Source organism: Pelodiscus sinensis, unplaced genomic scaffold (assembly GCF_049634645.1).
Source record: "Pelodiscus sinensis isolate JC-2024 unplaced genomic scaffold, ASM4963464v1 ctg37, whole genome shotgun sequence".
Lineage (NCBI taxonomy): Eukaryota > Metazoa > Chordata > Testudines > Trionychidae > Pelodiscus > Pelodiscus sinensis.
Genome location: NW_027465869.1, coordinates 3,773,048 through 3,782,702, shown reverse-complemented (window position 1 = coordinate 3,782,702; position 9,655 = coordinate 3,773,048). Strand labels below are relative to the sequence as shown.

The 9,655-nt window shown below is 52.0% G+C and overlaps 1 protein-coding gene across 1 annotated transcript; it reads right to left on the bottom strand.

The window, feature by feature from the left end:
- Positions 1 to 8,365: 8,365 nt before the first annotated feature.
- On the bottom strand, positions 8,366 to 9,438 carry LOC142824065 (uncharacterized). The gene is made up of 2 exons (XM_075915802.1): positions 9,088 to 9,438; positions 8,366 to 8,892 (listed from the first exon to the last, which is right to left on the bottom strand). Exons 1-2 carry the CDS (start codon positions 9,431 to 9,433, stop codon positions 8,366 to 8,368), a joined length of 873 nt encoding a protein of 290 aa, XP_075771917.1. The 5' UTR covers positions 9,434 to 9,438.
- Positions 9,439 to 9,655: the final 217 nt, after the last annotated feature.

Below are 9,655 nucleotides of genomic sequence, written 5' to 3'. Positions count from 1 at the left end.
ACCAAACAAAAAAAACCATCAGTCAGTCTGTGTGATAGTTGCCCAGGTTTTTTTCTTTGTTGCTGTTTACGGGGTTATAAGTAGTTTACACAGTTGCAGGAGGTCTGCTTCAGAGGGTTCATAGGCATTGCACACTAGCAAAATTCCTCTGCAAATTTGGTAGGGTTTTCCTGGGGCTTTGGAAAACCTTTTAAAATCGAGTGGAGCTCCGTGTGGGTCCAGGGTTTATAGCTTCAAGTGGGACCGGTCTGAGTCTTCTTGGAGGACGGGGTAAAGGGAAGCGCTCGGTCTGGTGGTGGGAGAGGAGGTTTCCAATAAAGCTTTTTCTTATAATTAGAATTTTTAAGGGAGGCGAGCTTCGATTCAGTTCATTTAAGATTTGCCTCGTCCCACCACTGCATGAAGCAATCTACCTCTCCTCTAGCCAATTTAGTTTTGGGAAGGCCAAGTTTGTCTTTTAAGACGTCCACTTGGTCTTTGTTCCAAGATCCTAACAGTGGCCACTGAGTTTTGGGATCCCCCCAGAGTTAATCTAGATCATTTTTCCAGAAATTTACAGGAGTCCGGACCCTTTCTAAAATATATAAACTGAGCCAGGGTCCCTTTAGGGAACTATCCCTGCTTAGACGTCTAGTTACCCATACAGGAGGACTTCATACACCAATCACACAAGGAGGAAATTCGGGTTCGTCAGAGCGGTGCCCAGTGCAACACACAAAAGAAGCCCACAGGCTACTGCCTCAATCGCCCTTGCGTTCACTCCAAGGATTTTATCCAAGGTGCGGTGCGGCTGCGATTGTGCAGATTCCAGTCACACAGACCGCGGGGACAGGAGCCCCTTGGTCGGCCAGTCCCCGGGCAGGGATGGCTCCCAGACTCACTCACACCACAGGGAAGACGGATAGACACAGAGACAAGACAGTCCTCAGTCCGGACAAAATAATTACCTGACCAGAGTCCTGATGTTAGATCCCGGGATCCCTACCAGAACAGAGCAGGAACCAACAGGTTCGATGGCGTAGACTTCGCTGTGGTTGTGCACCTTTCCGTTCTGGCGGAGGACCGCTCGGGCCAAATGCCCAGGTGCCAGCTACCACGGTCATCCTGCAAAACAGTCAGGGATCACACAGCCTCAGCGAAGACGGTTGCCATCTCGGTAGAACCTCCAAATTGTCAAAGTCAGACAGGATTCACAGATTTGGCAGACTGCTCTGTTTATTTCAGCAAAGCTTTGCTAAAATGCATTCAGAAAATGTGAGTACCATACAAGGTTCAAACCCCTTGATTTTATACAGTCAAAAGGCCAAGTTAACAAGATCAAAGGGTGTGGCAAAACTTCACATTATTAGTGTGGTTAAGTATCTTCATTTCAATATCAAGCACACAGCAATCTCCTGGCTATATCTCCCTGATTATCTAGAATTGCTTTCTGTCTAACACCTAATGTTTCTCTTCCTGTTAAACTCAGGCCCAAATTGGCTAGCACCTTGATCTGCATACCTACTATCAACATTAACATACTTTTCTTCTTCCTCTTAAAAGACAAACAGAATTCCTTCAACTTATTCAATTATTACAGCACAATTCATCTTTCTCTTACAGTATAATTCTTTCTACTTTCACAGGGGGTTCAACAAAAAATGGGTAAAATGGTGAAATATTTTTGAAATCTAATATCACTAGATAAAAATAACTTTTCATCTAAAACATGGGGGGAAATGACCAAAATGAACATTTCCAGCAACCATTTTCATATTGATCAGTCATTTATATATAGATTGCTTTTTAAAAAGTTGTAGCAGCATCATTTTGACCAGCTCTGGCATTAACACAAGTTCCCTGGCATTTCAAGCAGAGTTCATATTAATATATTCAGTCTCTTTCCTCAGATTCCACAACCATTGGATTTGACAGGGCCAGCACTCAGGTAAGTGAAAGCGTGAAAGTTATTAGTTTATTGACATTACCATAGTGCCAGGACGAAAGAAACTGAACTGTGCAGTTAAGCCAGCATTTTGTAGCTAACAGATTTACCAGAAAATGTGAAACCTGTCCTTCTTATTGCTATGTTTCCACTATCTTCAAGAAGTATGATTTACAGAAGTGACTGAGCAAGTTAGTAATAATTCTCCTACCTCTCATAGATGTTTTTAAAATCTCAGTCTCAATTTTAATAACTAATTTCCTCCCAGAAATACTACTTTCTCATTTGTTGTTACTGCCGCTCTGCCATATCTATTGGTCAAACTGGTCAGTCTCTATGACAAAGAATAAATGAACACAAATCAAACATCAGAAATGGTAACACATATAAACCTATAGGGAAACTTTTTAACCTGCTTGGGTGCTCATTCTTGGATGTAAAAGTAATCATTCTTCTACAAAGGAATTTCACCAGCCAATTACAGAGAGAGTGTGCGGAACTGATCTTCATTTGTAAATTTGACACCGTTTCCCTGGGTTTGACATTGACATTAACTGGATGTGGCATTATAAAGCCAGTCTCCACTGCCTTTAACCCTGCATTTTTACATCAAAAGCTAAGTATATGACACTTCCAGCCCATTTGTTTAGCCTCGTTAGCACTGGTCCTACAATTGACAGGTACCTTTCTTTCCTTTCTTTTTCTGTTATCATTTCTGGGTTTTTGTTATTCCTTTACAGCTCATCTGATGAAGTGGGTTTTGCCCACGAAAGTTCATGCTACTGTGTATATATTTTTGTTAGTCTCTAAGGTGCCTCAGGACTACTTGTTGTTTTACAAGTTCTTTAGTGACTCAGCCATTTTGATTAAACATTAATTTTGTCCCTCTTGTTTATAAATTGCCTCGGCGGGTTGTGGAATCTCCATCACTGGACATGTTTATGAGCAGGCTAGACAGACACCTGTCAGGGATGATCTAGACAGTCCTTGGTCCTGCCGTGAGGGCAAGGGACTTGACCTGATGATCTCTTGATGTGCTAGTGTTCTATGATTCTGTTATTCTATTTATTAAAGGATCTATTGCATTTTCCTCCCAATAAACTTATAAAAGCTCTTATTTCCCCTAACTTCTTTGCCTGTATCACCCACACCTGGTCATTACTGCCCTCTGTCTCCCTCTAGAGGTCATTAGACCACCTGTGACGATGCTCAGGTTACTCAGAGTTCTAAGGCATCTCGTTAATGCCTGCTATTACCATGAGGAATCTTCTCTCTGCCTGCTAGGGGTCAGCTGGCTGATCCTATCAGCCACAGGCAACCCATGTGGGCTCCAGTGTTTCTCAGAGAGGCAAGTGCCAGGCAAACTCCAAACCTGAGTACTCTGAGTGGGGCCCCTGTGACATTCAGCATCTTAACCACTTACAGAATTACCAGATCCCAAAGGCCCAGTACCCAGCAGCTTATGGTTACACCTGAGAACACAGCTCAGCATTGTACACAGCACTTAGTTCACAGGAAAAGCACCTGTGAGCTTATTTATCAAAGGAGAGAGATTCAATGGCAGCCGACAGAAATGCTGGAAAAAAGGGTTACATGTCCATCAAAACCAGCCAAAGTCCTTCTCACTGCATTTTAACCAAGATAGAAACTACACCCACTGGCACTTTGTCCCCTTCCCCTGGTAAAGGACCTTAGAGCATCTTTCTGCATTCCTAGATATCTCAGTCCAGTACTTCATTCTTCACCTGTAAAGCAGCCACCCCACCCCCGCTTTTAACATCATTCTCATAATTATCCCCCTGCCTTCTCTCCATGCACAGGTGACTCACTATGCGAATAGAGTACTACTGTAAGACACACGATGGTCAGCAAGGGAAAGAAGCATCTCCCACCTCCTTGCCTTGAGCTACAAGGTCTAAAGAACACAACTTCCAATAGACACATACCTCCTTCCGTATTCTCTGCACAGACATTTAGAGAAGATTATGAGGACCGGTGTGACACACACTTTCATGTGACACTGTTTGGTGAACTAGAAGGTAAACACCAGTCCCATGGGACCCCCGTAACTTTTATACCCCCGTGCCCTCTGCAGATGGCTGCAAGAGCCCATGGGTTACACCACCCTCCTGGTTAATAAATCTACTTTCCACTGGCTGAGGCTACACAAACTCCCAGTTTTAGATCCAGAAGTTCTATAGACAATCCCGACTGCAGGCAATTTCCTGAGGGATTGCACCCACGTTTTAGCCTTTGCCCATATAGCTCTTCTGCAGCCTTCACAGACTCATTTACACACTAACGTATGTGCCCTTTTTCCACAGGGCTCACAGCCCAGCGGAGACACAGCGGTGACCTGCACAACAGTAGGTCCTTGCACAGACCAGACAGCAGGTCTTTCGCCAGCTGGGGAAACAGATGACTTGCATCCTTATGGCACTGGTGAGCTCACCTGGCAAGTACGAACCCCTTTGAGGAGGGACCTAGGTCACACAGCTTAGGTTGGAGTTAAAGCTTCCCCAAAGTGCAGAGGCATTTGCATTTGACATTCTGGTTTGGACCCATCCTAGAGATGCTGTTTTAATCTATGTAGGTTCTTATCCCACCCACCCCATGACAGTACCCGTGCATTTTCCAGTAGCGCATTAAGCAAGACGACTAATGTCTGTCCCGTGGGGTTCATTCTCTCATCTGGCTGGGGAAATGGATTTTCTGCCCCCAAAAACATTCAGAGCTTATCCAAGAATTTCACCCAGAAATCAGGACACGCGACCTACAATTTTGAATATTTTCCATGAGACAAAATGAAGAAAAGAATGTGGGGGGTGAAATGAAAACTTTTATTTTGATTAAACAAGAGGGCTTTGCACCCTGCTCGCTACACTAACCAAGCTCCATCACTGTGGGTAGGCAGCCCCAGCTCTCCCGCTGGGCCACTGGAGGCTTATGTCAAGGCTGACCCGGCTCTTTTCCTCCATCCACCAGGGCGTTGGCCTGGGCCAAGGCTACCTGGCTCTCTCCCTCTGGCTGCGAGGGATGAGGGTGTATGACTTCCAGATCACCCCACGTGATGTGGGAGGGAATGTGGCTCTGCCCCTCCTTCCCCCAGGAGGGTGCACAGGTCCCAGGCCCCTCCCCTGTGAAGGGGGAGGGCATGTGGATCCTGGCCCACCCCCACAAGGGGAAGGCCTCTGGTTCCCTTCTGGGAGGATACATGGCTCCTGGAGGCTCCAGGAATGGGGAGGGGAAAGGTTACAGGGCTCCGGCCCGCTAGAGCACTAGGGAGGGCAGGAGGAGGTAGGGCAGCTGAGGGCAGAGGAGGGGCTGTGGGATACAGTGTCATCACATCACTCTGTCATCCCATAGGAAATTTTTTTTATATAGAGAGAGAGATTAAACTGTTTCCTTTTGATTTAGACCTTTTTTGGAGGGGAGGGGGGGGGGAGATTTTAATATAAAAGGAAGGACCTTTCCAAACAAAAATGTATTTGGAAGTGAAAAAAATTAAAACTTTTCTTTCCCAAAATATTGAAATAGAATTTTTCCCACGTTTTCTCATATTTTTTCTAATTTTTAAACAAAACTTCATCAACATTAAAACACGTGGAGTTAATCAGGAATACTGTTCTGGAAGGACTCCCCATGTGAAGAAGCTATAAGAGCAGAAGCTGGTCAAATGTTTTTGCAATAATACACATACTGAGAATAAAACCATTCCCCCCGTAACGTGTTTTATTCACATGAATATTCTCAATGCATTCAGTAGGGCTGCTTGTGAGAGCATGATCAGAATACCACCTGCAACCAGGTAGATGTAGAGATGACTGAGGAAGTGATTTTTGGATTCAGTGGCCAAATCAAAAAATCTGGGGAAAAATATGAGTTTAGCTCATGACCAAAACGGATTTTGTTGTTTTTTCTTGTGAAATATTTGGGTTGAATACATAGCTCATGTATTTGTGACTTCACGCATGAATGTCAGTTCAAATGAAAAGGCCAACATGAAATATTTTGATACTTCCCTCAAAAGAATCTGTGGGATGTATTTTGAAATATATGTAGGCACTTCCATTCAGGTTATCTCTGGTTCTAACATGTGATCTAGTCTGATGTTCTGCATGGCACAGGCCAGAGAACGGCCACAGAATAATTCCTACAACAGTGCTTAAAAAAACTTTCAGTTTTGGCCTACCCCTCTGATGTTGCCATGACTATGAAATGAGCTAGGGTTTTTGTTAACAACCCTATATTCCCTCTGGATTTCAGGTAGTTCTCTTGAGTTGCTGTGAATGTTAATTTCTATGATGTTTCTCTCTCAGGGTACGTCTACACTACAGCGCTAGTTCGAACTAACTTAGTTCGAATTAGTTAATTCGAACTAAGCTAGTTCGAACTAGCGCATCTAGAACTAAAAACTAGTTCGAACTAGCGTTTTGCTAGTTCGAACTAGCGCGTCCACACTGATTGGACGCAGGGGGGCATTTAAGGGCAGCTGAAACCGGTTCTGGCAGGGCATCAGGTCAGCAGTTGCTTTGTGTGGCTGCTGTCTGAGGCTATCTGAGGCTCGTGCTTAAAGGGACCCCCCCCTGGACAGCCGGTTCTCAGCTTTTCCTGCTTGCTTGCCAACCTTTCCGAGGGACAGCAAAGCGTCGGTCTCTGTGCCCGTCTGTGTCGGTGCTTCCCTTCGGGGGGGACTGCCGCAGGTGGCAACATGGAGCCACGGCTCGCCCTGCACCTTCTGGTGCACGTTCTGGACTTGCTACTGCAAGCCTGCCAGCAATGGCTCGAGGCTGCCTGGCACCACCTGGGGAACGTCAGCCCCCTGCCTCTCCGCCTGGCCGCCCTGGGGGCCATGGAGGAGCCGCGGTGGCGCCCCGGCACCGGCGTGCCCCGCCGCATCTGGCGTCTGGACACCAGCAGCGACTGGTGGGACCGCATCGTCCTGGAGCGCTGGGACGACCGACAGTGGACCCAGAACTTTAGGATGAGGAGGGACACCTTCCTGGAGCTCTGCGAGTGGCTCGCCCCTGCCCTGCAAAGAAGGGACACTCGCATGAGGCCCGCCATCCCCCTCCAGAAGCGGGTGGCCATCGCCCTCTGGAAGCTCTCCACGCCGGACAGCTACCGATCCGTCGGGAACCAGTTCGGCGTGGGGAGATCCACTGTCGGAGCAGTGCTCATGCAGGTACGGCGCTCGTCGGCCACCGAGCCGGGGGGGAGGGGGGCTGCGAGGAGGGGATGGGCCGCCCCAGGGACAAAGGGGGGGCGGGAGGAGGCGAAGGCGCCCCGCACCGGAGGGGTCGGGCTGTCCCGGCCGTACTACACGCCGCCAGGGGGGTTGCTTCCGGGAGTGGGGCGCGGGGCACTGCCAGGGCATGAATGCTCCCAGCCACCCGGGCGCCCCACTGATTGACGCTTTGCTGTGTCTCTCTCCGCAGGTGGTCAAGGCCATCAACCGGGTGCTGCTCCGCAGGGTGGTCCGCCTCGCCGACCCGGATGCCGTCATCCGGGGATTCGGCGCCCTCGGCTTCCCCAACTGCGGGGGGGCCATCGACGGGACGCACATCCCCATCCGTGCCCCGGAACACCAGGCGTCCCGGTACGTGAACCGCAAGGGGTACTTCTCCGTCATCCTGCAGGCCGTGTGTGACCACCGGGGACAGTTCACGGACATAAATGTGGGCTGGTCCGGCAAAGCACACGACGCCCGGGTGTACCGGAACTCCTCCGTGTGCCAGCGGCTGCAGGACGGGACCTTCTTCCCCGACCGCCACATCAGGGTCGGGGACGTGGACATGCCCGTCTGCCTGGTGGGGGATGCCGCCTACCCACTGCAGCCCTGGCTCATGAAGCCCTACACGGGGCACCTCAATCCCTCCCGCCAGGCCTTCAATAACAGGCTGAGCAGGGCCCGCATCGTGGTGGAGGGGGCCTTCGGGCGACTGAAAGCCCGCTTTCGATGCCTCCTCACCCGTCTGGACCTGGCCGAGCACAACATCCCTCCCGTGGTGGCGGCATGTTGTGTGCTCCACAATTTGTGTGAGCGGAAGGGGGAGGCTTTCTTGCCAGCCTGGATGGCTGAGGCTGACCGCATGGCTGGACACTACGGTCAGCCCCGCACCACCGCCGTCCGGGAAGCCCAGCGGGGGGCCATCCGGATCCGGGAAGCCCTGCGGGAGAGCTTCCAGGTGGAGGAGGAGGAGGACTGACCTCTCCCTGCATGCCCCACCGGGGCCTTCTTCCACCCTACCCCCCCCCCTTCCCCTTTCCCCTCCCTATCTACTGTACAATAAAGACACCTGTTTTTCAAACAAAAACGTCTGTTTATTTCAGAGAACTGGGGTGGGGGAGGGAGGAATGAAGGTGGGAGAAGGGAGGGGGAAACCTGGGACGAGGGAGCTGGAAGGGGAGGGGAGGGAAGGGAGGAAGGGAAAGGAAAGCTCAGGGGTGGGAGTCTGGGTGCCTCTCCCGTCTCGCCACACTGCGGGTCCGGGGGCGTCGGTGGGGAATGGTTGTGGAGGGGGGGGCAGAGAGGACAGGGGGTGTGGATGAAGCAGGAGCGGAAGCAGGAGCGGAAGCAGGAGGAACAGGAGGAGCAGGGGGAGCAGGGGGAGCAAGAGGGGGATCAAGAGGGGGAGCAGGGGGAGCAAGAGGGGGAGCAAGAGGGGGAGCAGGGGGAGCAAGAGGGGGAGCAAGAGGGGGAGCAGGGGGAGGAGGAAATGGAAAGCGGTCTAGCAGGCTCTGGAGGTGGCCTCGCAGGGCACGGCCCTGCTCCTCCAGGGCCTCCAGACTCCTCTGGCGCAGCCTGAGGTCCTCCTGGACCCAGTGGTCCTGGAGACGGAGCTGTCGGTCCAGGAACCGGAGATGCCGCCTCTGGTAGTCCTCCTGGTTCCTGGCTGTCCTGCTTGCCCGGGCGCGGGCGGCTGCTGCAGGCGGTGTGGTGCGCCCTGCAGTCCCCGGTGCTGCAGCTGTGGTGCAAGAAGACCAGCGGTCAATTACCCCAGGGGCCCAGGTGTGTGAAACCCAGCTCCCCTCTGCAAGGCCAGGGCCCCTGCAGGATCCCCAGCTGCTGCTCCGTAGTGGGCAAGGCCCAGGCGCACGGTCCCGGGGCTCCCTCTCGCCCCAGCCCCCCGTACACATAAGGGGAACACGAGGGTACTCACAGGTGGACGCCTCCCCGGCCTCTGATGATGCAGGCGAGCGGCTCTGTGGGGTGCCTCGGGGGTCCCGGGTCCTGGGAAGGCTGGCGGCAGGCTCCTGGCTCTCAGAGCCCTCTTCCTCCTCCTCGGTGTCCAGGAGCGGTCCCTCTGCCCCGGGGTCAATCACGTCCCGGGGGGCAGGGACGGCATGAGGCCCCAGGATGCGGTCCAGGGCATGGAAGTGGGGGCAGGCCTCCGGGTCAGCCTCTGGCAGGCAGGCCCGGGAGTAGGACTGCCGCAAGTCTTTAATCTTGCAGCGCACCTGCTCCCGGCTGCGCTGGTGGCCCCTGGCAGCCAGGCTGGCAGCCATGCGTCCATAGACGGCCACGTTCCGGTGGCTAGTGCGGAGATCGTGGACATTTGAGGCTTCCCCCCAAACCTCGATGAGGTCCACGATCTCCGCACTTGACCAGGCGGGCGCCCGCCTTTTGCGCCCCCGGGCAGGCTCCCGGGAGCCGCCAGGCTGGTCGTGGGGAGCAGTGGAGGGCTGGGAGCCCTCGGATGGCTGGCTCATCCTGTGGCAGGTGCAGGC

Excerpts from the sequence above, each read along its gene's own strand:
- LOC142824065 (XM_075915802.1), bottom strand. The coding sequence starts at position 9,433 with ATGGCTGCCAGCCTGGCTGCCAGGGGCCACCAGCGCAGCCGGGAGCAG. Across the intron at positions 8,893-9,087 it reads GGCCGGGGAGGCGTCCACCT|CTGCAGCACCGGGGACTGCA; the intron begins GTGAGTACCCTC and ends CTTGCACCACAG.